This window comes from Camelus bactrianus, chromosome 27, assembly GCF_048773025.1.
Source record: "Camelus bactrianus isolate YW-2024 breed Bactrian camel chromosome 27, ASM4877302v1, whole genome shotgun sequence".
Lineage (NCBI taxonomy): Eukaryota > Metazoa > Chordata > Mammalia > Artiodactyla > Camelidae > Camelus > Camelus bactrianus.
This window is the reverse complement of record NC_133565.1, coordinates 33,960,321-33,987,540: the sequence shown is the minus strand read 5'-3', so window position 1 is coordinate 33,987,540 and position 27,220 is coordinate 33,960,321. Positions and strand designations below refer to the sequence as shown.

Below are 27,220 nucleotides of genomic sequence, written 5' to 3'. Positions count from 1 at the left end.
GAAGATCGGATTAGATACTGCTTGAATTCTGTTACTTTTTACACAATTTGAGGAAGTGAAAACTACTAAAATTTGGACTCCTAAATCTGAATCTTTAAAAAATGCTAATACTCTGTGTCTTGGAAAACTGGTTATGCTTAGAGTTAGTGTCAATCATTAAGCAGACTGAAGCAGAGTCAGTTTTCCCGCTTACTAGTCTAAGCGGGTACAGAGCAGAAGTACCTTTGCACATTGTGAACTTCCTTTCCTCTGCGTTTTGGAATCTTACTGAGGAGACAGCATTTTGGTTTAGGATGAAAGGAGAGAAGGCTATCTTTTTTCTGGGCTCACTGCTGTGACAGGTGCGTCATTAGCGACGGGCACACCTTTTTTAATGAGTGCTTTTGATGTCAGGAAAATGTCAGATGACTTCCTTAAAACTGAAACATCTCTCCTGCACACAAGAACAGGAGGAGTGTTCTGTGTTCATTTTGTTTTATAACTTCCTTCAATTGTTTTTGTAAGTCATCTGTTTAAAACTGCAGGGGCTGCTTATCAGAACACACACCTACTAAAACTCTCCAATAGAGTGCCTTCCTCTGGTGTCAGACTGTCTGCTCTGCCTTTGGGGCTCAGTTCCTCAGAGGAGGAGCTTGGAAATCTGTGGAATCATTCACGTGCAATCTGTTCCCGTCCTTTGAAACTGAACAGTCAAAATAAGTAGTCTCGGCCAACTATTTTGTGAGTTTACGTTCACGTTGCGTTGTCCCCTAACCAGTCTCCGAGCTGTTCAGCAACTGTGCTAGTGGACATTTCAGGTATTTGGATAGTTTTGAGTTATTCCATTTTAGAGTATGTTATTCCCTCACAACCAGGAAGGCCAGTACTGAATTCATAAGCACCAGCTTCATTTGGGCCTCAGATTTCTGGGAAATCCTGTCAGGTTTTTCTAGTCTGCTCCCTCCTCCTTCTGTGTGTGTATCGGGTACTTTAAACCTGTGATCCCCTTACCGTCAGCCTATGAGCGCATTTCTCAATTCATTGGAATTTGAGATTCTTTTTGTGATATAATCATGGGGTCAGATTCTTGGTGACAGATCCGTGGGTGTTACGTTTTGGGATATTATGCTTTGTAAATATCTGTTAGGTCAAACTTGCTAACTATGTTTGTAAAATCCTTTAGAGCCTTACCTAATTTTTGTCTACTTAATCTGCCAGTTTCTAAGAAAATATATTTCTACAGAAGGTCTGATGTTAGATTTGTTCGGTTCTTGTGTTTCTGTTACTGCTTTGTATATTCAGAAACTAACCTTGTTAATGAGTTAGGAATCGTGACTTACGCTGACTTGTGTTTCATCAAATCTAGGACACCATCCTGATTTCAGAGGTGTTACACTGAAAAAGTGCATCTTAGAATCAAGAGAACACGGTATTTTATCAGCACGAAACATTCATCTTACCCTAATTTTTGTTGCCTTCAATTAGGTTTTGTCCAATGTGGACTTTACTCTACCTGCTTTCTTTGAAATAGCATTGCCTGACATACATTTTCTAGTCTTTCATTTTTGAACTTCTGTTGTCCTTCTATTTTATGGTTATTGACTACAGACAGCTTTACACTTAGTCTTTATGTCCTTATGAGTCCTGCCAACCCATCTTAGTTTGTTTCTGTTTATCGAATGGTTACCCTTAAAATCTGACATACATGTTTGGCCCTTTTGCCCCCCAGCAGCACCTGGGGTTAACTCTGATCTCTTTCCCCTCACCAGATAATTAAAGACCTCATCAGGCTTTCACTGCCTCCTTGCTCATATATTGTGCCTTCCCTGCAGATACATTCTTTGGGCTACAATTTCTGCTTCCTTGGGTTTGTTGTTTTTAACTTACTTTGCTAAAGTGTACCTTACAGTAAATTTCTCAGGAAGGATGTGTGAGAAGTAAATTTCTGAGACTACATATTTGAAAATATATTATTTGCTCTCTTAAAAGGTTTCATTGCCTTTTAGCGTACTGTTAGGGATCTTTTTCTTGTTCATTTTTAGGTATTAGTCACCTATTCTATTTTCTGTAAGCTTTTGGAATTTTTATCTCTGTCCTTTGGATTTTGCAGTTTCGTGATGGGATGTCTTTCTTCCTCCACTCTTCTGTTCATATTGTCCAGCACTGAGTGCTCCTTTTAAAACAGACTTACATCAGTTTGGGTCCAGAAAAGCTCTGTGATGTTATGTGTTTAACTGTTTATTGCTCTTGTTGCTTATTCTGTTATCTTGTCTTAGACTTTCCCTTTACGTGCCTCTTAACTGTCCTTAAGTGTTTTTATTGGCAGAATCCCCAGAATTACTTCCCAGTCCACTAATTTTTTGAGTTCAGTTTGCTTTTCTGCCTATATTTTTAATAAGCTTTTTGTTTTAAAATAGCTTTAGATTTATAGAAAAGTTATGACGACGGTCTAAGGAGTTCCCCTGCATCCCACACCGTTCCGCCTGTTGTTAACGTTTACATTAGCATGGTACATTTGTTACTGGACGTCTCTCCTGCTTTTATCTTTTTAAATCCTAAGACCTCTAAACGTTTTTAAAATAACGGCTTATCCTTGTTTTATGGGATTCAAATCTTTAACATCTTTTAAAGTTTTCTCCTGTTGGTTAATTCATTCTGTTCCCTTGATTATTATTTTACTGAGTTTTGTACCTTCTTTTATTGTGGTCATTCCAGGTGCTTTAGCTTACTGTACATACTTATCTTTATCCCTGTCTGCCTGTTGTTGACCTATGTAGAATCTATTCATAAAAGTTTGCCCCAGGTACTCTTTTTGGGGAAAGTGTTTTAATATTTCAGGTCAAAGGTAAAACCAGGTCAGTATTTGGCTTGGTGTGAGTGGAAGAGAGAACATACTTGGCTGAGGTATTTCAAAGATAGTTCTTTACTGAGTTACCCGTATGTTTTCTCGTGTCTTTAATGTGTGGAGCATGTCCGGTCTTGCTGCCGTCTGCTCATTTGGAAATTACTTTCTCCTCTGACGGATTTGGCTGTAGATTTTCTCTATTCTGTCGTTTTCACGGAATCACTTTCCATCTTTGAAGAGTTCCTCCACGTTTTAATTTTAAGGATGGCATCTCTTCTCATTCGGGTAGTTTTTTCTGTAATTTCAAGGGATTTTGATTGGAAAGGAAGGTAGCTAAGGGTATTTCACTCTCATTTACTTTCAGTTCACTTTCAAAATAATAGATTTAATTATTGCTATTGGTAATAGTAAGTTAATATTAATTGAACACTGTGCCAGGGAACACGCTAAATGCTGTCAGTGTATTCCTTACATCAACACAGAAAGTGTTTCCTGTTGTTATCATTTGTATATATACTTAAGAAGAACGAAGTTTAAACATGTTAAGTAACTTGCCCAGGATCACAAAGTTAATACACGTGTGAGAGCTGGGATACAAACCTGGCCTATCTGACAGGCAGACAGACAGATCCGCTTAAACACTAGTAACACTGTGGGTGTGTAACTTCCACCCCACCAGACTCAGCCAAGTCCAGTTCCTCACTAACTGTATACGTCATCATTTAAGTTGCTTTGTTCATAAGATACAGTTCCCATCTGCCAGGACCAAATCCTATAAATTTTGTAAGACCCACTTTTGTTGTCTTTGGTTTTGGTGGGGGTAGGTAATTAGGTTTATTTAATTTTGGAGGAGGTACTGGGAATTGAACCCTGGACCTTGTCTATGCTAAGCATGCACTCTACCACTGAGCTGTACCCTCCCTGCCAAGACCCAGTTTTAAATGTCACTCAGCTGCAATGTTGTCAGCAGTCTTCCAGCAAAAATAAATGAAATTTTTCACCTCATTTTATACTTCTTTGATCTTTCTGGCACTGTCTACTTCCTACTTTATTAATAAAGTCATTTGCTGTGTGCAATTTCTTCCCTACTACACTGTGAGATCACTAGGGAAAGGCCTGGTGCCTTCTATCATTTAACTTTATGATTCCCAGCATTGCCTGACATGAACATTTTGGTAAATATTATTAATAAATAATGTGTGTTTATTCAGTTTAATTTTTGTCTTTGTGAATGCATCCTTTGAAATCAATTTCTCCATCAGAGTTGTTGACTTATAAATATTTGTATGGATTTTATTTAAATATGAGTAGGGATCTTGAGCATATCAGTTTTAATCCTGCTGTTAGGATTAATATTTATGAATATTCAGGAAATGACAAATAGTTTTAGAATTAGCTAGAGGCTCTTTGTTAGACCAGCATGGATAAAGGTATCTGAATTTGCATGAATATTTCAAGGAGATTCAGGATATTTGGGATTTATTTGCATGCAAAATAAACATTTTGATTTCTGCTTCTAGAAGTTAAATAATATGGATCATAATATGGAAGATGATTCCTAGATGAGAAGTGGGCATCAAATAAATTACTGTTTCTGTAGCAATGAACCTAGAAGGAAAGTATGTATCTGTCAAGTCTTTAAATTCATCACAATTTCACAAAGCAATTTGATTATAAAGTACCTGTTTAATAGTAACAGTGAGATTTGTGCCATTTCAAACAAGTGACATATTAAACATAAAGTCCTTGAGATTTATTAGAAAGACCACTTTTTCTGTTTTAGAAACGCATAGAATTTTAGAATTACACCTTTCGTCTATGCAGTGATTGTTTTTACAGTAACCCTTAACATTCTCCAGTGACAAGGCATGCTTTCTCACAAGAAATCCATCCCATTCTACTGTTGAATAGAACTTTATGTTTAAAATATTATTCCTTACTTTAAACTGAAATCTGCCTCTATTTTCCAAAGCTTCTTTATTACCTGTACTTTGAGTCTTTAGAATCTATAAAAATCTCAAGAATTTGAACACTTAACTGCCATGTGGGGTATCCCGCAGGATGGGAGAGGGCGTGTGTGGTGGGGCCGTGGCTGTTTCTCCACATGAGTCTCCTGAAAGCAGATGCTTATAAATCAGATTGTGACGGGAGAAGACTCACCACCATTTGTGGCGTTATTCCTCTGCTTTAGTTTTCTTTAATTCAGTATCATTATACTTTAGATGTGGACGTAGCGACGAACTGTATTAGTTTGGGAAAGGGGGAAGAAATCTGTCTTTCTCTTACGCTTCTCACTTGTGAGCTTGCATGAAATATGCCTCATCTGTTGAGAGGTGCCGTTGGGAACAACCAGCGTGCAGCCTTGAACTCCCTGTAACTGCCACGTATTTTTCAGTGGCTCCTTTGTGTGACAGATTACTCTCAGGAGCCAATAATGTGCAGCGCTTTTCATATTCTGTTAGTGTTTTTATTTTTAATAAAGTGCTGTGATTCATAGGCTAGTGTAATTGTTGTTTCCCCATCGAGTGTAAATGCTTCATTTGAACCCCTTTAATCTGAAGGAGCTGTTGTTTTATTGGACTCTTGTTGTTCTCTGTGCTTCTTTAGATTTTTTGATTACTTTGTCTGAGCTATTTACAGTGCAAGAAAATAAACTTTCTCTAACAGAATTGTGGAGTAGGACCCAGTGGAGAAATTTTAAGGATGAATACTGAGAGACTTGAGCATTTGTACGTACATTTTTATGATAATTTCCGAATGGGACAAGCACTTAATGGCAATTTTGATTGACTTTCCAATGGCAGTTATAAAAATAGCTCATCTCTTTGGGCCACTGGTATGTGACGTTACCTTACGGGTGCTCTCTTACATGCCAGGATGCTTTCACGAAGTCTTTTTTTTTTTTTTTCTTTTTTTCTTTTTCAAATCAGATTTAAAGTAGGAGATAAAACAAGAGGTGGAAGAGAAAAAATTACTGAAAAGTTGAGAAATTGTGAACTGTGTTTTTGTAAGACTCTAGTCCCCGACTCATCATTAGGACAGCTGTTTGCTGTTTTTGCTCTTGTGGTTGTGACACTCTCAGCCTGGTCATTCCTTCATCCACTCCCAGGAGCCTGACTGGGAGGAGAAGTGTGTCCTGTAAAACCATGGAACAGTTTTCCTTTTGTTCAGGAATCCACAGTGCAGGTTGGGCTTCACTGGCACCAACCATTGAGAACTTCATTAACCTTAACCAGGAACCAACTAGATTACTTACAGTGTAATGGAGTTGCTACCAAGTCTAAATTTCTCTTTTCAACTGTCTTGTTGAACTATACCTAAGGTTCATGTAAGTTCATGCTAATATAATCACTATTAACATAGCTCTACACAATTGGAACATTCTTTTCATATAGCTCTGTGCAAGCAATATATAATTAATTTGAAATAATCACTTAAGTGCACTATAAGATGGTGAAATAAACCCTTACTAAGTACCACACATGAGAAATCGCATGGCCTTTAGGTTCCTGGTAGCTCTGTGACTCTCATCAGTGTGACGTGGATGCCAAGAAGCTTTTAAATTTTTTATTACGATGACTAAAGTATATAGTATCTTTATGTACGTTTTGGCCACTTCATTTTAAGAATTTATAGAAACATTCTGAAACCACATTATAAAGGGAACAGAAGAAATAACTGGGAAAATTTGATCAAAAGAAGAGAATTACCCCAAATATTTGCCAAAGTAGTCTTTGGAAATTCACTCATGTTTAAAAGTATGGTATTAAAGTGTTGAAGGCTCTGTTTATACAGATGGCTTTTCAGTAAACTTTATTTTGAAGTAATTTCAGAGTTAACAAAAATGTTGCGAAGATGATGCAGAGAGTTCTTGTGAGATACTCTTCCCCCAGCTTCATCTAATGCTAACGTCGTGTGTAACTGTAATATAGTAAGTAAAACTGAGAAACTGACATCAGGAAACTGTTAACCAAACTACAAACTTTATTCTGATTTCACCAGTTTTTCCACTAATGTCCTTTTTCTGTTCCAAATTCAGTTTTGTATCCCACGTTGCATTTAGTCATCACGTCTCCTTAGTCTCCTTCAGTCTGTTCTTCAGAACTGTTTTTCAGTCTTCCTTCATCCGACATGCCCGTGACACTTTCAAAAAGTATTGACCAGGTATTTTGTATAATGTTCTCAGTTTGCGTTTGTTTGGTGTTTTCTCGTGATTACATGAAGGTTAAGGACTTTTGGGGGACAAATACTGCAGAACTGATGTGCCCTTTTCAGCACATCCAAATCAGGGGTACGTGATATCAGAATGTCTTATTATTTGGCAATGTCAGCTTGATCATGTGGTTAAGATAGTGTCTGCCAAATCTCTCCATTGTGAAGTTATTTTTCTCTTTATAACTAATAAATATTTTAGGAGATATGTCTTGAGGCTGTGCACATACCCTGTTTTCCCTTAAACTTTTGGGGGAAAACTTTTTTTTGAATTTTTTATTGAGTTATAGTCATTTTACAATGTTGTGTCAAATTCCAGTGCAGAGCACAATTTTTCAGTTATACGTGAACATATATATATTCATTGTCACATTTTTTTCACTATGAGCTACCATAAGATCCTATATATATTTCCATGTGCTATACAGTATGATCTTGTTTATCTATTCTACATTTTGAACTCCCAGTCTGTCCCTTCCCACCCCCTGCCCCCTTGGTAACCACAAGTTTGTATTCTATGTCTATGAGTCTGTTTCTGTTTTGTATTTATGCTTTTTTATTTATTTATTTATTTTAGATTCCACATATGAACGATCTCATATGGTATTTTTCTTTCTCTTTCTGGCTTACTTCACTTAGAATGACATTCTCCAGGAGCATCGATGTTGCTGCAAATGGTGTTATGTTGTCGGTTTTTATGGCTGAACAGTATTCCATTGTATAAATATACCATATCTTCTTTATCCAGTCATGTGTTGATGGCCATTTAGGCTGTTTCCATGTCTTGGCTATTGTAAATAGTGCTGCTATGAACATTGGGGTGCAGGTGTCTTTTTGAAGTAGGGTTCCTTCTGGATATATCCCCAGGAGCAGGATTCCTGGGTCATATGGTAAGTCTATTCCTAGTCTTTTGAGGAATCTCCATACTGTTTTCCACAGGGGCTGCACCAAACTGCATTCCCACCAGCAGTGTAGGAGGGTTCCCTTTTCTCCACAGCCTCTCCAGCATTTGTCATTTGTGGACTTTTGAATGATGGCCATTCTGACTGGTGTGAGGTGATGCCTCATTGTAGTTTTGATTTGCATTTCTCTGATAATTAGTGATAGTGAACATTTTTTCATGTGCCTATTGATCATTTGTATTTCTTCCTTGGAGAGTTGCTTGTTTAGGTCTTTTGCCCATTTTTGGATTGGGTTGTTTGTTTCTTTCTTGTTAAGTCATATGAGCTGCTTATATATTCTGGAGATCAAGCCTTTGTCAGTTTCATTTGCAAAAATTTTCTCCCATTCCGTTGGTTGTTTTGTTTTACTTATGGTTTCCTTTGCTGTGCAGAAGCTTGTAAGTTTAATTAGGTCCCATTTGTTTATTCTTGCTTTTATTTCTATTGCTTGGGTAGACTGCCCTAGGAGAACATTTCTGAGATGTATGTCAGATAATGTTTTGCCTATATTTTCTTCTAGGAGGTTTATTGTATCTTATGTTTGAGTCGTTGCTCCATTTTGAGTTTACTTTTGTGTGTGGTGTAAGGGAGTGTTCTAGCTTCATTGATTTACGTGCTGCTGTCCATTTGGGGGAAAACTTTTTAACTGCTGACTTTTATTATAGAATAATTGGGTAGTCAGCCTTTTTTGTAATTGTTGTTAGGACCTCAGCAGACACCAATATTCAGGTCTTCTGTGCTTCTGTTCCATTTACCCAGAGAGGGGTGCTTCAGGCTCCAGCCTCGCGACAGCAAGCCTGCCTGGTTGCCAGCCTGCTAGAGCTCGTTGAGGGGAGATAAGCAGTTTGATATTTTTAGTATGGGGTATTAATCCCTCTGGTAGTCTCCTCTCAGCCCAGAGCTTCTCTGATTTAGTTTCTCCTAAGTGCAAACCTCCCGTCTTCAGGGGTGAGTTGGAGATTTAATAGCTCCTAAATCTTCTGCCCCCCACATCACCCCTGTGTCCTGCGTGCTGCCGGCTCCTCAATGTCAGTTTGAGTCTCCTCAGTTTGTCCCTCTGGAGGTACTAAGAGTGACTTTGCTCCATTAATTTACTTGTCTTCTCTCTGCCTTCTTTTTTTATATGTATTTTGGGTTGGGATTTACAGACATCACTTGGTTCTGTCCAAATGGAGTTTGTGTTCCTATTTCTTGTTTGTTGTTTGGGGTTTGTTATAAAGTGGTGAACCCAGAAATGTCTTTGGCCCTCCGTTCTAAAGCTGAAGCCAAAATAGCCCTTCAGAAGATTATTTGGCATCATTTCTCAGCTTTCAGATATACAAACCTTTGGCTCGGCATTTTCGCTTGTAGGAATTCATCTTACGGAAATGTTTACACAGGGGCACAAAGATACACATATAGGAAAATTTACAGAAACATTGCCCATACTTGCCTAAATAAATCAGCCTAAATGTAAGCAACAATAAAGGACTGATGAAATAAATCGTGATTATATTTGTATTACAGAATAATAATGCAGCAGTTGAGAATAATGAAGTCTGTTTATAAGTACTGAGGGGAAGCCCTTGAAGACATACACACCATACAGCAGTTTGGAAAGCAGCATGTTTGGGATAATTTCATTCTCATATTTATGTGTATATATAAGTACATCATGAAAGGGGAAATGTTTGGAAGAACTTGTACCAAACTTCTAACAGAGGTATTTTGGAGATGATGAAAAGTGGACCTTTGATCCTTATGCTTTGTGTACTTATGTATCATATAAATTACATTTATTATAACAAGTTTATTGCTGCATTTTGATTTTTAAATTAAAAAAGATGAGCTAGATTACCTACTGAAGGTAGTTAAGCAGTGGCTGGAGGTCACGACTTAACTTGTGCTCCTGTTGGTCCGCAAGAGCTCATGGTGTATTCTGATCCTGCAGGTGTAGTCTGAGTTACGTTCTTCATGTCCTTCATCAGATACATGCGTTGGCAATGTTTTCTGCCAGTCGCTGGCTTGTCTTTTTATTTACTTAGTTGTGTGTTAAGTGCAGAAGTTTTAATTTTTAACAGAATGCAGTTTTTCACTTTTTTCCCCTTTTTATGTCTTGTGCTTTTATCATGTCTGAGAACACTTTTCTAACCCAAGAAAAACTTGAATTAGAAAGGCTTTCTCCTGTATTTTCTTCTAGAAGTTTTAGTTCTTCCATTAAGTCTAAGAGCCGTTCCAAGTTGATTTTTGTATGTGGTGTTAAGTAAGGATGTAAGTTCATTATGTTGCACGTGGATATGTAGTTGTATCAGCACCAGTTGTTGAAAAGACTGTTCTTCCCACACTGAAATTTCTTAACACCTTAGCTAAAAACCAGTTGACCACAAACATAGGGATTTACTCTTGGCTCTCAGTTCTCTTCCATTGATCTATAGCCCTATTCTTACACCAGTACCAGACTGTCTTGGTTACTAGAGCTTTATAGAAAGTTTTTTAAAATAACGTAGAAATTTTATTTATTTTTGAAATATAGTTGATTTACAATATCATATTAGTTTCACGTGTTCTGCATAGTGACTTAGTATTTTGCAGATTATACTCCATTGTAGGTTATTACAAGAGAATGGCTATAATTTCCCATGATACACAGTATATCCTTGTGGCTTATATACTCTGTATGTTGTAGTTTGTATCTGTTAATCTTGTATCCCTAATTTGTCCCTCCCACCTTCCCTCCCCACTTTGGTAACCACATTTGTTTTCTATCTGCAAGACCATTTCTCTTTTGCATATGTATTCATTTGTATTATTTTTTATGTTCCTTACACACATGATATTATACAGTATTTGTCTTTCTCTGACTTATTTCACTGAGCATAATATTCTCTAGGTCCAACCACATTGCTGCAAAGGTTAGAATTTGATTCTTTGTCATATCTGAGTAATATTCCATCGCTTTCATTTGTGTGTGTGTGTGTGTGTGTATGTGTCTATCACGTCTTCTTAAGCCAGTCATCTGTGATGGACGCGGGTTACTTCCATGTCTCACCTATTGTAGATAGTGCTGCTATGAACATTGGGGTGCATGTATCTTTTCAAATTAGTGTTTTCATTTTTCCCAGGTATATACCGAGGAGTGGAATTGCTAGATTATATGGTGGTTCTATTTTTAGTTAGTTAGTTTGTTTATTTGTTTGTTTTTGGTGGGGGTGTTTTTTTTGGTGGGGGTGGTAATTAGGTTTACTTACTTATTTTTAGAGGAAGCACTGGGGATTGAACCCAGGACCTTGTGCATGCTAATAAGCATGTGCTCTACCACTTGAGCTATACCCTCCCCCACTATTTTTAGTTTTTTGAGGAACCTTCATACTGTATTTCATAGTGGGTGCACCAAGTTACATTTCTACCAGCAGTGTACTAGGGTTCCCTTTTCTCCACATACTCTTCAACGTTTGTTATTCGTAGACTTTTTGATGATGGCCATTTAGACAGGTTTGGCCATTTAGACGTCATTGCTGTTTTGGTTTACATTTCTCTAATAATTAGTGATGTTGAGCATCTTTTCATGTGCCTGTCGGCCATCTGTATGTCTTCTTTGGAAAAATGTCTGTTAAAGTCTTCTGCCCATTTTGTAATTGGGTTGTTTATTTTTTTGATAGTAAGTTTTGAAACTGGGTAATGAAAGTCCCCCAACCTTTTCTAATTTTTCAGGATTGTTCTGGATATTCTAGTTTCTGCAGGTCATTCCTATTAAATTTTAGGAGCAGCCTATCATCTTAATAACATTGTCTGCTCATCCACGAACATCTATTTATTTAGCTCTTCTTTTCATTTAGATCTTTATATATTTAGATTTTTAAAAATTTCTCTCAGCAATGAGTTAGTTTTCAGGGTACAAATCTTACACTTCTTTTGTTAAATTTATTCTTAAATATTTTATTCTTTTTGATGCTGTTGCAAATGGAGCTGTTTTCTTAATTTCACTTCTGGATTGTTCATTCTTAGTATATAGAAACAGAGTTGGTTTATGTGTATTGACCTGTACCCTGTGACCATGCTGAACTTACTTGTTTTAATAGCTTTTTTGGGTAGATTCATTAGAGTTTTCTACACACTTAATTATTAATTACAAATAAAAACAGTATTACTTTTTCCTTTTAAATTTTTATTTACTTTTTCTCACCTTCTTGCACTGGCTAAGACTTCTGGTACAATGCTTAACATAAGAAATGAAAAGTTAACATCCTTGTCTTGTTTCCGACCGGGGTGGGAAAAGCATATAATCTTTTACCATTGAATAGAATGTTCACTGTAGGATTTTAGATGGAGGAAGTTTACTTCTGTTCCTAATTTGTTGAGATTTTAATCATGAATAAGGCGTTTGATTTTGTCACATGCTTTTTCTCCATCTATTGAGAAGATCAGCTTTTTTTCTCTTAATATGGTGTATTACGTTGGCTTTTGAATGTTAAACTAGTCTTGAATTCCTGTGATAAATCCTGCTTGACCATATCATGGTTTGTAATCCTTTGACTATGTTACCAAATACGGTTTTTAAACATTTTTAAGGACTTTTTTGTCTGTTTCCATGAGGGGTGTTGACCTCTGGTTTTCTCTTCATGTGGTGTCTTTGTCTGGCGTTTATACCCTAGCAGTACTAGCCTCACAGAATGAGCTATGTGTCTCCTTTCTCTCTGAAAGACTTGTGAAGGATTTTTATGATTTCTTTTTTGAAGTATTCGGCAGCTTTCACCAGTGAAGTCATCTGGGCTTGAACTTTTCTTTGTAGGAAGACTTTATTTACTAACTAAACTTCTCTATTTATCATAGTTCTGTCCAGGTTTTGTATTTTTTCTAGAGTAGGGTTGGTCATTTTTGTCCTTCTGGGAATTTTTCTGTTTCCTCTAACTTGTCTGATGTATTGGCATAAATATTCCCTTATGATTTTTTAGTATCTATAGGGTTGGTAGCATTTCGTATCCATAGGGTTGGAACCCTCTTTGGTTCTTGATTTTGGTAACTTACGTCCTCTCAATTTCTTAGTCTCATAGTTTTTTTAATAAAATTTAATTTATTTTTTCCCAGCTTTATTGGGCTATAATTGACAAATAAATGGTAATGTATTTAAAGTGTAAAATGTGATGATTTTATATATGTATACATTGTGAAAAGATTCCAACAGTTAAGTCAAATAACACAGCCACCACCTCACGTAGTGACTTCTCCCGTGTGTGTGTGGAAACACTGGAGATCTGTGCTCTTCAGGAAGGTAGACGCTTAGGTAATTCATGTGAGCCTTCTCTCCTGATAAAGGCATTTAAATCTCCCCCTGAGCACTGCTTTGACCGCATCCCTTCATTTTTAATATGTTGTTTTCATTCAGTTAAAAATATTAAAAAAACTTTTTTCTTGTGATTTCTTCTTTGGCCCTTGGGTTATTTAGGAGTAGAGTTGGTTTATTTCCATGTGTTTGAGGTTTTCCCAGGTTTCTTTCAATTCGCATTTTTTGGGGTGCTGTTGTTAGACGTATATGCATTTATAATTGTTATATTCAAAGAAGAAGTACAAGATCAGTGATAACAGTGGGGGAATTCAGTATCCTACTCTCAAAAACTGATGGAACAATTAGAAGAAGTTAGAGTACAGAAGGCTAGGACAAGCCTGTCAGCCAGCTTGGCGTCGCTGCCATCATAGACTCTCTACCAGCGACTGCAGATACAGGCTATTTTCAAGCACATATGGAAGAAATCACCAGGGTAGATTACGCTGAGGCACCAGACAGGTCTCAGTACATTTTAAAAGACTGAAGCCGTACACAGTGTGTCTCCGACCACGGCGATTAAGTTAGCTGCCCACCGCAGGCCTGTTCTTTGTCTGGGGCTTGCTTTCCCTTGCTGTCAAAGTAGTGAATCCCACAAGCTCAGGATTTTTCTCCTGTAACACCTACTGCCTGGGCCGGCCCACCCGGGGCCCTTTGCGGTGCCTCCGTGGGACCTGGGGCGGGGGCGGGGGCGTGGTGTGGGGGACCGACAGGAACAGACGGCATGCTGACTGCCGCTGCTCCCGAGTGGCACGGCCGGCCCAGAACTCCGGTTGGCTAAATCCAGAGGCCTCTTAAACTGAAAACCAAGGTTGGATTTAACACTTCACCACTGCTTGTCTGTGTGACCTGGGACAAGTGATTTAGCCCCTTGAAGTGCTGGTCCCCACGTGTAAGGTGGAGAGATAACGATAGTGCCTGTTTCATGCAGCTGTAAGGACTGAAGCCAGAGCGCCTTGTAGAACCGCGCTCGATACGTGGCAGCCGCCTGGAGGCGTACCTGCGTCCTCCCCTGCCCCTGCCTCGGAGAACTCCTGCTCTCTGGCCTGTCTGTTTAGGCCGCCTCGCTTTAAAGGCTCTCTGCGTGCAGTTCATAGACGTTTTCAGGAGGTTGTCGTCTGCCATTTCATTGAGCGCTGGGTCCAGAATTGTCACGTCTTCCTCTCTGCCTCTCGCTCTTCTACCAATTTCCCCATTAGGGTTATGACACAGTTCTAATGAATGCCTTCAGTTAAAACTGTGAGAGCAAACGAGTGATCTCCGCGGTGAAGGAAATTTTAGGTTCGTTTCAGGAGTGGACTTCTAACAGCAGAGTGGACCGAGTCCAGGCATACAAATGGAGGCTTCTGAGACGAGCAGGGCTTTGGCTCGCCGTGGCTTCACCTGTGCCATCCTGCCCGAGGTCTGCAGGCCGCCGTGGCATACCGCGCTGCGGGGAGGGCTGTAGCCAATGGATGCACTGCCCAAGCACTGTATCGTGGTGGCTTTGGAATTTTTGATTCGTGATTTTATGCTTTTGTAGTCAAATGAATTGATAAGATGGCAGATGGACTATAACTTAGCAAGGTGAGGAAGGTTGTCAGACTCCCTGGGTTATTGCCGAATACAGAGAGCGGACTTCACTTTGAGACTCCAGGGGAGGAAGTGGCTCTCAAGTCTCCTGCAGAGCTAGGGCACACCCAGCCCTGCAGTGAGGTCACGAAAGCCTGGGGCCTATGTTGGGAAACTAGGCACATCCGTGCCACACAAGTTATTTCATGTTTTTATCGAGTGGAAGAAGATGCTGCGGTTTTACCGTATGTGCGAAGTTTGGCAGATGTTGCATGCTGATCTCAGAATTAAGGAGAATGCCTTGGGTGCTCCAGTGTCCTTCTGTGAGATGTTTTATTCTCAGCTGTCACCTCCCTGTCCCTCGCCCACAACCATTGTAGTGACCAGAAAGCCTGCGTGCTCTGCAGTGGTGTGTCTTGAATAGTGCCCATTAGTTTTCAGTAGTTACCCCTGGCCTGCATGTTAGCCTTCAGTTTAATGGCCTTTTTTATGTTCACTCATTTTATTTTCTTTCCCATCGTGGTTTTGTTTATTTTTTTGTTTTCTGTTTTTTCTGTTCTCTTTTTTAAAACCGTCGTGGTTTGCCTGTCATTCCCCAATGTTTGCACATGACAAGATGTTGCCATCCCAACATTGCCTCCCACTTCACTGACCAGTGCCACTACTGACCATCTAGCACCAGCCGCGGCGGGACCACTGCCCTCAGCCCCACGGGACGTCGTGGCCTCCCTGGTCTCTACCCGCTTCATCAAATTGACGTGGCGGACACCTGCGTCAGACCCGCCTGGGGACAGCCTCACCTACTCCGTCTTCTACGCCAAGGAGGGGGCTGCTAGGTAAGTGCTTGGAGGTCTGGGCCGGTCGGTTGCATCTTGTCCGCCCGAGCGCAGTCCTGCCCACCCTGGCTCTCAGCTGTGCAGAGTCTGTACCAACTCTCAGTCCAGGAAATATGATCACTGAGATGCATCTTTTCTAGTTTTAGGTCATTAAAATTGAATTCCCACCCAGCCTGCAGTCCTGTGGCTCTTTCCTGCCTTTCCAGGATGACGTGGGGAGAGGGCCCGTAGAGCTGTTTGGGTGGAGGAATTGTCATGTGACCAGGGCCACCTTTTTTTCATAAGACTGAGTCAGGCACAACCTGTAGAATATGCCTTACTTAGAACTTTCAAATTCTAGAGAAATTAAGGTAGATGTTAAAATCCCTTTAATGAAGACCTTCCTGCGTCCTGACACAGTGCGGGAGCAGCCCGGGGCCCTGACGCAGTGCGGGCTGCTGAGCCCGGGGCCCTGACGCAGTGCGGGCTGCTGAGCCCGGGGCCCTGATGCAGTGCGGGCTGCTGAGCTGGGGGCGGGGGTCTTCTTGATAACATAAGAGTACTTAGTGACTCATTGTCCTAAAACAGCATTTTTATTAAATTCCTCTCCATCTCCACCTCTTCCAGGAACTCACGTTGCCTCTCCAGTGCTTTTGGAGATTTTCCAGAGTCACCAGGCTGCTTTCCTCCACAGTCTACGTTTATGTTAGCTCTGCAGCCTTATTTTCCTTCCCACCCACCCCCGTTTAACTCGCTTTCTGGTGGAACCAGTCAAATTCCTGTCACTACGCAGCCTTTTTCGCCGGCGTGTTCTCTTTGGTCACTTCCAGCGTCCCCCTTTCTCAGCTAAATTCAGCTAATCTCTCTTGGCCCATGTTGAGCCCCGTGAAGCCCTCGTAAATCTTCCTCCACCTTTTTCGGCCCACACAGCTTTTCTCTCGTGCGTGTGTTTGTGCCGCGAGTCTTGGCACTTACTTGTGAAGACACATGAACTGATGCTACCTCAGTCATTGCTCGTCTGTTATTTTATGTGTGTTTGTGTTGTTTTCCCAACCAGATTATAAATTCTTTGGGGGGTACCGTGCTAACTTGCTAACTGTGTATTCCTGACATGTTGAGTAGATTCCTTCATTGTGCTGTTACTTCACACCTAAGTCAGAAGGCTGAAACACCCGTTTTGGTTAGGGCCCTAACCTAGCCCATGAAATGAAGCTTGTGTTTCTACTCAGGTGTTTACATTTGATATGTATTTGTATTTAATACCAGGCTGGCAAGTTCAGCGAGCACAGGCACCTAGATCGAGACTGCTTGGTTTAATGCTCTTGAGCTGTCTGAGTGACGTAATTTGAGCCAGATAGTTGGAGCTGCTCCCAGGGTAATGGAATGCTCATCTGAACACTGGGCTGGATGTTTTGGGGATGATGAAGATAAGGAAACATAGTTCTAAATGCAGAAGGGCAAGATGTTACCTCCAAGCAGTACCTGTGTTAAAATGTTTCCAGGAGACTTTCAAAGCTCCTTGCAGATTTCATGGGATTCCACAGAAGGGAAAAAGCATGGAGTAATTCCTCAGAAGCAAGCTTCTGTCTACCACAGGGCCTTTGCTCTTGTTGCTTCTACCAGAACTGTGTTTCCCTCCCAAATAACTGTCTGGCTTCTTGTCCATCATCCTCAGATGATCCCTCCCCAGGTCTTCCATGGCTGCTCTCCCATCCAAACCCCTTGGTCACTGTGACACACGGGGTCAATTGGTGGTTTGTTCCCAAGCCGACTGTTCAATTTTCAGGAAACTTTGCAAACCCGACGACATGACGTCGTAGCTCAAAACTGACTGTGGTGGGAGTATTTACAGTGACAAGGGCTGCAAACCTGGGCCAATGGTTAAACACTTACCAGGACACCCCTGTGTCATACCACCCTGTTTTATTTGGAGCTTTTGTTTCATGTTGTTTTTTCAGAACACGTAACACTCTGAAATTTTCTCTTTTTATTAACACATTTATTGTGTTTGCCTTGTTCAGTAGAGTTTCACCATCACCTGGAGCAGAGCCTAGCAGACAAGTAGCACTAAATAAATAGTTGTTAAATGAATAAATTAATTTCATCAGTGGAGAAATAATATTCAAGAAATCATTTTGAGATAATTAACCTCATTTAGTGGAAAGAATTAAAGTTATATTACTGTCTTACGTATAACCACAAATATAATAGCTGTATCAAGAGAGATTTTTAAAACTTATAAATGTATTAGAAGAAAATACAGAAACCATCTTTATCATTTGCATATGAAATGCCTTTTAAAGGAAGACAGAAAATTCAGAAGCCATATAGGAGAAATTGACAGAGTTTATTATATAACTGCAAAAGTCCATGTGAGAAAACCTAATAAATGAAATAAGATTATCAACTGATAGCAACTGGTAACATTTTAAAAAGGTCATATTGATACCCAATCTATATAAAGAACTCCTAAAAATCAGAAGTAAAAGATACCCCAAGAGGCAAATGGTACAAGTGGGTAATTCACAGAAGTTAGTGGAAAGCCCATTAAAGTTTAAAAAAAAAAGTTTCCACCATCACTAGCAACCTTGGAAGTACAAAATGTTGAGTTACCGTATTTCACATGGAAGGCTGGCAAAAGTGCTTGCTTTGGCAGCACATACGCTAAAAATAGTCAGGCTGGCAAAAATTTTAAGTTGATGATACCCAGTGTCAAGTGAGTTAAATGCTGAGATCAAATCCACTCTAGGCTCTTGGTGGCAGTATGATTAGAGGAGCCTTTGGAGAAGGTGATTTGACAGACTTTTAAAAAATCTTTTTAATGCAGATCTCCTTCAGTCCAGCAGTTGCATTTCTAGGTGTCCTGTAGATATACAGATACACATACGCATAGGATGCGCATAGAAATGTTTATTGAGCATTGTTTGTAAGAATGAAAAAGGGAAACAAAGTAAATGTCCTTTGGAGAAATGGGCGTATGATTAACGCATGTATATCCATAGGAAGTATGATGAGGAATTTTTAAAACGACTTATATCTGTGTAGTTTGATGTGTATATAAACGCCTAGACCAGTGATTCTCAGCCAGGGACAGTTTTATCCCCCATCTCCCATTAGACGTTTGACAGTGTCTGGTGACGTTTTTGGTTATCACAACTGAGATGGCAGGGGATGCTTACTGCCATCTAGGGAGTAGAAGGCAGAGATGCTGATAAACATCCTTACAGTGTACAGGATCGCACCCCCACTACCACAAAGAATTATCCTGCCCCGAATCTCAGCCGTGCCGAGGCCGAGAAAGCCTAAAGAGGAGGGACCTAGGGTGCTGCCGCAGCTAGGTCTCAGGTGGGGCAGATTTTAAGGAGGGAGACAAACTAGGACTTTTTTTTTTTTTTAACTATGTATCCATTTTTGTGTGTGTGTGTGGGAGGAGGTAATTAGGTTTACATACTTATTTTTAGAGGAGGTACTGGGGATCGAAACCAGGACCCTTGTACACGCTCAGCATGTGCTCTAACACTTGAGCTGTGCCCTCCCCCATATCCATTTGTTTTTAATGAATGTGTATCACTTATTAATGAATCATGGGTTGAAATAAGCAGTGATGCTTAATCAGTGAAGTTGGAATTGGAAAAAGTACAGATAAATTGGCAGGAGCAGGAGGACAAGACACATGTGTATGAGGAGATGTGAGGAGGAGCCTGGTTGATTTGTGTCCGTTGTTAGAAGGCTGGGAAAGGAAGACAGCTAACCTAACTGGCTCAGAGTTTCTGGTAGAAATTTAGTAAGAGATTATAATAAAGTGAAAGTTTGAAGGCAAATGTTGGAATATCAGTAAGAATTTGGACGTAATCAGTTAAGAAGGGACCACTTCACACTCCTGAGCAGGTGCACACTGTGGTTTTATTAAACAGCTTTTATTCGCAGTATTTGAGAGCATTACACGAGGTGAGGGGGGAGGAGGAATGGAGCCAGGAGACAAATCAGGTAAGAGTTACGTTGACCTGGGCATGTGGCAGGCCCGGATGAAGATGAGAGCAGTGACTCGGAGCAGACAGACCAAATCTGGGGAATATTTCAAAGGAAGATTCTTGGAGACTAAAAATTTCTGTCACTTCATTACTTTGAGAATATGATTTCTGAATAGAAGCGATGAAGGAGTAGAAATAACACTAAATCAAAGACTAGAGCCCTGTAACTTGTTTTAGAAACAAAATTTATTTAACCTTTATAAGCTTACATTTTTTTCATCTAAAAAGTGGAGGTAATAAATTTTCTTAACAGCTCAGTACACCACCACCCGCATTTACAAATTCCTCTACTCCCTGTGTTTGAGGATTCAACCACCAGGTGGCACTATGTACCCTGGTCCTGAGCTATGCAATTCTATTGGGTAGCCCAGTCTCCTGAAATTCCACAGGGTCCGTCCCCTGCCATTTCACCTATGAAGTGTTCACCTTTTTTTCAGTGCCCATAATATAAACAGCAGTATTTTCTATTAGCCATTAAATGGAGAGTACAGAGTAAGTTATTCCAAAAATAAACAGCATTTTAGAGTTGGACAAAGCCTTATGTATCTGTTAGTCTAATCCAGGAGTTGGCGAACTGTAGACCCTGGGCCAAATCAGACTTCTTAGGCCCAGGAGCTAAGAATAATTTTTACATGTTCAAACGGTCATATTGTAATAGGTTGTATAAATAACTGCAGTTGACCCTTGATCAATACGGGTATGAACTGCATGGGTCCACTCACCTGTGAATTTTTCTCAGTAAATACATAGGACAGGACTATACCATCCACAGCTCGTTGAATTCCCAGATGCAGAACCACAGGTATGAAGGGTCAGTAGTCAGCTGTAAAGTTATGCCAGGATTTTTTTTTTTTTTTTTTTTTTGAGAGTTCTGTTTTATTTGGCGGACATTTCTGAGGACTCAAACGCCTTCGAGCCCGGGATGACACCCCGGTCCCGATCACTCTGAGGGACTGCTTCTATACTGGGGCTTTTAACTGTTTAGACGGTGGGTAATGTTTTCCATTTTGCATCTTGGCCTGTAAATACTTACTATCAAACCCTTTAAGAAAAAGTTTGCCACCCTGGTCTCATTCTTTCATTTAATACTTGAAGAAACTGAAGCCGAGAAATAATTAGTGACTTGCCCACGGTCCCCTGGCAAGCTCGCAGTGTTCCCAGAGTTAGAACTGGGGCTCCTGACTTCTGGCCCAGCACGGTCTTAGTATGAAGTGTACCTTCCTCTTCCTCTTTTGACTCTTAGCTGACACATTCTGACCTAAGTTCCATCGTAACCTCACACACATATGAGTACTGTCCTTTATAACTCAGCCTGGATCTTTCCTGAAGTCAGAAGGTTTTTTCTAAGACAGACACTTGGTTCGGGGACCTCAGGCCAGTGCAGTGTTAGAGGCCCTTTCAGGTGCCAGATGTTTCATCTTGGGGAACCCGGCCGACTACTGGGTTTTTTCTTACGCTAATGCTTCTGTAGAAATTTGTTCTAGGTTTTCAGTTCCCTTCACTCATGCCTCCCGGTTTTTTCTTCTTTTACATAGGAAGAAACAAAAAGATCCGCATGATGTCATTACATGTGAGCTTCACACATCAGAAGGCCGCTCTCCGTCCCTTCGCTCAGCGCACATTTGTGATGCTGCTTCCCGGGGTGGGGTGGGGGTGGGGGCTTCTGCTGGTACCTCTTAGTGCTCGGGTGTGAGCGACGCCCTTTCACTTCCGTCTGAAGTGAAATAGTACCCCCCCCCCCCCCGTCTTTCTCAGAGAGAGCTTGTTTAAGCTTCCACGTACAGCGAGCGGAACAGGCCTGATCTGTGCTCTGGTGGGGAGCTTTCAGCTTAGTGAGGTGCAAGCCGCCACACTTCCTTTTAGACGGAGCGTTTTGTTTGTGTCGGAAACCTCGCAGCGTGGGAAGTCGGTTGATCCCCGCCTCCTAAATCTCGTGCCTTAGAGCTGCAGCCCGAGGGAGTGCTGTGTGTGACACCTCCAGTGCCACCGAGCAGCGCCTTCCCAGCGGACCTGGCTGTAGACAGACAACCTCTGTCAATACAAAGTGGGCACTGCTTGGTTGGTTTGGGTTTTTTAAAAATAAAATAAGGTAGTTTAAAGAACTATAGAAAACTATTGAACACTTAAATCTCTGAAATGGAAATGTTCACCTGCAGTCAGACAAACTGGCATATGGTCATGTGAAACTAAACAAATTTTAATTTTCGTGATTTTTTTCAGAAAAAAATACCAGTATTTTAAAGTTAAGAACTTTAGTTCAACAGATGATTAGGTAATTTCAAGTAATTTTTTACACAGAGTAGTTTTGGGCCCTTTTATTACTCTCTCAAGGTAGATGTTAATCTTTCCTCACATAATTGGTAGTTCTTAAAGGCCTGCTATTTGTCTAAAACAAGCATTTTCCGTGACAATATTTGTTGAAAACAAATATAATCTGATTTTTATTATAGTGATTTGTATGATTTATATTACAGTAGACTGAGCATAATTACAGACCCAAATGTGGAAACATAGACCCCCAAAATAGAGCCTGGAAACTGCCTTTTTTAAAAACCCTGGATTACTGTTTTTATGTTTTCATCTCATAACACTAGACCACTAACTAGATTAATTTGTGCTGTTTGTATAAGATTTGTTAAACACTTTGTATTAGTTTTAGAAAATCATTCAAAAAGAGTATTTGTTTTAAGAAATTACAAAAAATCAAAGTCATGATTAGCTTATTTTATAGACTGGATTCATTTAAATTTTTAATGTTTTGTCCCCAGTTTTAAAAGTGATCATCTTTAATTTTCTTTTTATTGAGAGTCTTTTATCCAAAAGATACACAGCATTCTTAGATACTTTCTGTGGAAATTGGATCATACCTGTAATCACCTTCTGTTTGTCTTCCTGAGAATCACCACTTAAAACTCAGTGATTCCTAAAGCATCCAGAATTAGTGAGCAGCTGCCCATTTGAGATGGCACCGAGAAGACCCTTGTCTGTGTCTTCTGAAAGGAAGTTGTGATTAGATGCAGCAATGTCAGTAGCGTTTAAGCAAGAACGTCAGTGACTTGCCAGACACGTGTGGCATTGCCAGTGTCCGCAGCCTGTGCACTGTTCCACCCCCACCCAAATTCCTTTTCTGAGAGTTAATTTGACTTAAATTTGTTAACGTTTTGATGTCGTGTGGTATCTATAGGCATTGCGATGAAAATGAAACTGCACATTCTAGAAATATCCCTAATCCATGCTGCTTCCCAACCCCTCTTTATCCAAAGGGAACGTGTTGAGAACACCACTCGCCCAGGAGAGATGCAGGTAACCATTCAAAACCTGATGCCAGCGACTGTGTACGTCTTCAGAGTTACGGCTCAGAACAGGCACGGCCCCGGAGAGAGTTCAGCGCCGCTTCGCGTAGAAACGCAGCCTGAGGGTGAGTCCGCCGCCGCCCCGGGGGGGTGAGGGTGGGGGGGGGGCTGCGCGCCCTCGAGGCGCCACCTACGTGGCCTTACGAACAGTTGCCCGAGAGCAAAGCAGTTCTCACCTAATAGCAGCAAATAGTGTAAGACAACATAATTCTGCTGACGGATGCTTGGATTTCACCGATCCTTTGTGAGAGTTCGCTCAGACGCCTTCTAGAACCTTCCCTCTGAACTCATCTAATATTGTGTCTCTACAAGTCTGAGGCACATTGTCACTTTCTATGAATATAACTCATTAGTTTTATGGCAGAGAAACCTTTGTCATCCTTATCTTCCCCACCCTGTCTCATGCAGTGCCTCACAAGCAAAGTAGGTATTTAACAGTTTTTGTCAGCGGGATTGCCCTGATCTTTATACAGACCACACTCTTGAGAATCTCTTCAAAGCTTTCCTTTGGATCTGTGGTCTTTGGGGCTAGATAATATTATTCTCAGTTACATTTCTTAAGATTTTCTCCAACTGAAATGAGTGCCAAATTGATTTATTTTATAAATGTCTTCTATGCCTTAAATTTGGGTTGTAAAAACTATGGGCCAGAAATTATAAGAAACAACCAAATCAGAATTAATGCTTTTCCAATGAGGATTTCTTCTAAATTTTACCATCTTTTCACAAACCACTGTTTTTCCTCCCAGTTTTTCTTTTACTGTTAACTGCACTAGTTTTTCTGTGTTAACAGACTTCCAGTAACAAAAATTTTTACTTCAGCTAGGGGGCATGTGAGTTACATTTATGGAAGCTACTGACCAGGGAACTAAACAGATTAGATGAATTTCCCAGTGAAACTCTGGAAATAATTCAGAGACTCTACCTGATGGGTGGGCTAAGCAAAGTCAAGAAGCTGTGGAACTTGACTGTCTCACGCTGCAGCCAATCACCCGTCAAACAGCTGTGGAGGACCTCCTCATCCAGACACGACACAAGCTATTAGAGAGGCAAGGGGTGAACAAGATAGGAATTCTCCCCCTAAAGAATGAGCAGTCAGGACAGGAGGCCACTGATCATTTTGGTGATAAAAGCTTAAAGATCAGGAGTCAAACCCAGGCAGGAACAGGAGGGCCATCAGAGTGTCACAGGGTTGGTTTAAGGAAGGTCTTGTGTTCTCACTACAGGGAAAGGACGTTGAATTTCACAGGTCCTGTGTTTAGAGAAGAGCAGAAACAATCTATTTCAAGCTCAGTTTTCCCCCATTACCTTTTGTGTGCGGGCATCATTCATGAGAGAGAACAAAGAACAGTTACTGTAAAAGGTCAAGCAAGTCAGGTTCCTAGGAAAGGATGAGACTGAAGGTTGGCCTTGAAGCATTTGACTTAAAGCAGGTGTTCCTGGGGAGGGAGGATGCTTGACCCAAATCCCCAAAATAGGATCAAATAATGCACATGCAAGATGAATCACGATACAAATGGAAAAGACCACTGGATTTGATTCAGTGCAAGGGTTCCATCCTGGGGCTACAAATCTTCTGAAGATACATAAAAATATTTATGGGGGGAAAAAGCATATGGCTTTCACTGTCACTTCAGAACTTACCAGTAGAACAGTTGAGAACCATTGGACAAACGGGGCATTGTCAGTTTAGAGATGAAAGATGAGATTTACTAAGTGCCTGCCATGTGCCATTCCTGCTGTACGAGGCAGCCAAGACGTAAGATGAGTAAGACTTGACTTCTGGCCCCAAGGAGCTTAGTCTGGTACCAGAGGCAATGGTGTGATGTTCTGTCATCACAAGGAAAGGAGGCCACACAGTCGTCCGTTCGGGGAGTTTGATTAAAAGAAAGTAACTAAAGAATATAGAGGGAAGGGACAGCAGGTTCTGGTGAGGGTGTTTTAGGGATGGAGAGCTACTGGTAACATGTTTTGGCAAAAGAGGAGTTAATGGAGAGAAATTTGCATTTTGTCTGGAGGTATTCAGCCTGTTGAGGGGAGGCGTAAGTGTTGGAGTCAGCCCTTGGAAAATATTTTACATTTTTAGCTTTACAAACGAACTTAAAATTTTTTCCATTTTTTTATGCCTCTGTACATATGAAAAGAATTTATTAGCGCCTTTTTTAGGATCATATTTGCCTATGTTTAGCCAATGAATATATTGAAAGTGATTTCAAGGGAATTTGTTCTGTTTTCCTTCCCCTTAAAAAGTTAGAGGAAAGTTTTCCGTAGCAGCAGAAGTGTGACAAATCCCACCTGTCAGGCTGCACAAAATATGCTCTTAACATTAAGTGAATAACATGATTCATGACTAAATAAAGCAAACAACTGTCAGAATAACCATATTCAGGTTTCTCTACGTTGGTAGCAAAACTAATCTTAAGCTGTGGTGCTGTTACTTAAGAAAACCAGTTTGTTTTACATTTTGTTAATTTTTTTCCCTTGCCTTCAATCTGATGGATGTCTGTTACAGACACCTGAGCACCAGAGAAATGGTTTTCAGATACAGAACATCCACCAGAGTGGAGGCGTAGCCACTGCCCAGGATTTGTGTGTCATTTGGGATTGGAACCTGTCAGTCAGACAAAAAGAATATTGTGAAAAAAAGGATGTGAGCTGTCATGGGATTTAGAGCTGGGCAGGCAGTCGGTGAACCAGTTGTGGAGTCTTCCAGTCACACACACCCCGTGAAGGCTGCTGTCACAATCCCCTAACTGGTCTTCTTGAGTCCACGTTTTAGAACCAGAAACTGCCTAACTCTTGGCTCCACCACTCACCCTCTTTCCTATCATCTGGGACTTTCTTAACCTCTCAGCCCCATCTGTTAATAGGGATCATAATAGTATCTGTCTCATTTGCTTTATAGTGCAAAGATTAAATAAGATGTAACTTAAATACATGTAAAGCACTTAATGCTGGACTGACTGCAAGCATTCAGTCAATAGGAGCTATTTTTTAAATTATTATTTGTCTAGTCTTGTTCCTTTAGTGTTTTTCTTCCATGCGTGGGTTCACATATTCTTTCTAAATGCAAATCTGGTCATGTCTTGTCATGTTCCTGCTCAAACTTTTCAGTAATTAGCTAACACCCACAAGAGATAACCCAGACTCTTAGCAGGGCCTCGGAGGGTCTCCACTGTCTGGCTCCTGTCATCCATGGCAGCATTCTCTGTTCCCACATCCATTCTCTGTTGCAGCTTGAAGCACAAAACACTGTCTTCTCACCTGTCATCTCCATTGACTGGAATAATTTGCGCTAAGCTAGTGTCTGAGAAAACTTCATTCTTCCTGCTCCCCGGAAGTCTTCACCAAGCTTACAGAAGCAGAAGCGTGTACTCTCTTGATGCTGTTTTCATTACAGAAATTATTACCTAAGCTGTTAGCACTCACGACGTTCTTTGTAACCATTTATGTGTCTGACTTCCCTCTAGACTGGCAGTTCTTGGTGGGCAAGGCCTCTGTCCGTCATTCATTGCATCCCCACAGCCTGGCAATGGAAGCGTCTCTGTGTGTGACTGTTGCTTTTATGTGCTGCAGTCCCACTGCAAGACTAGGATCTTACAAACCATGAGAATTCTGCAATGTTCGCTTTTTTTTTTTTTTAATAAATTTGAGAGACTTGACAGATCATTTCTGGGTTTGAGTCATAAAGAGGGAAGTCATTTAATTAGATACTATCCTAAAACCGCTTTCGTCTAGTCACTTGTTTTATTTTCAATTGTTTTTAAAACATGGCCAGTGTGATGTTATCGCTGAGACTGGTCACTGAGGGGGTACAGTAAATTTCATTTACATCTTTCTGTTTTGAAATTCTCTTTCTAGTTCAACTCCCGGGCCCAGCACCTAACATCCGAGCATATGCGACTTCACCTACTTCCGTCACTGTCACCTGGGAAACACCACTGTCTGGAAATGGGGAGATTCAGAACTACAAATTGTACTACATGGAAAAAGGGACTGATAGAGAACAGGTATCATATGAAGCTATTTTTAATGCATTGATCGGAATAGTAGAGTTGAAATGTATTTCCAAAACTCAGTACTTGCTTGTCTAGAAATCTGACAGGAAAAAAAAGATGTATAGGAAAAGAAGAATTGACTATATTTCTTGGTACCAAGATTTATTCTGTAGTTTTTGCCAGCAAGGGTCACTAA

The 27,220-nt window shown here is 40.5% G+C and overlaps 1 protein-coding gene across 9 annotated transcripts in view; it reads left to right on the top strand.

Moving 5' to 3' along the window:
- Positions 1-27,220, top strand: part of NEO1 (neogenin 1) — a 159,191-nt gene that overhangs the window by 92,730 nt on the left and 39,241 nt on the right. For 6 of the 9 annotated variants that reach the window (XM_074354200.1, XM_074354199.1, XM_074354194.1 and 3 more), the window contains exons 8-10: positions 15,444-15,663; positions 22,937-23,091; positions 26,888-27,036. In XM_074354200.1, coding sequence (XP_074210301.1) covers positions 15,444-15,663; positions 22,937-23,091; positions 26,888-27,036 — 524 coding nt within the window. The remainder of the gene's footprint in view (positions 1-15,443; positions 15,664-22,936; positions 23,092-26,887; positions 27,037-27,220) is intronic. The other 3 variants (XM_074354202.1, XM_074354196.1, XM_074354201.1) reach the window with 1 other exon arrangement.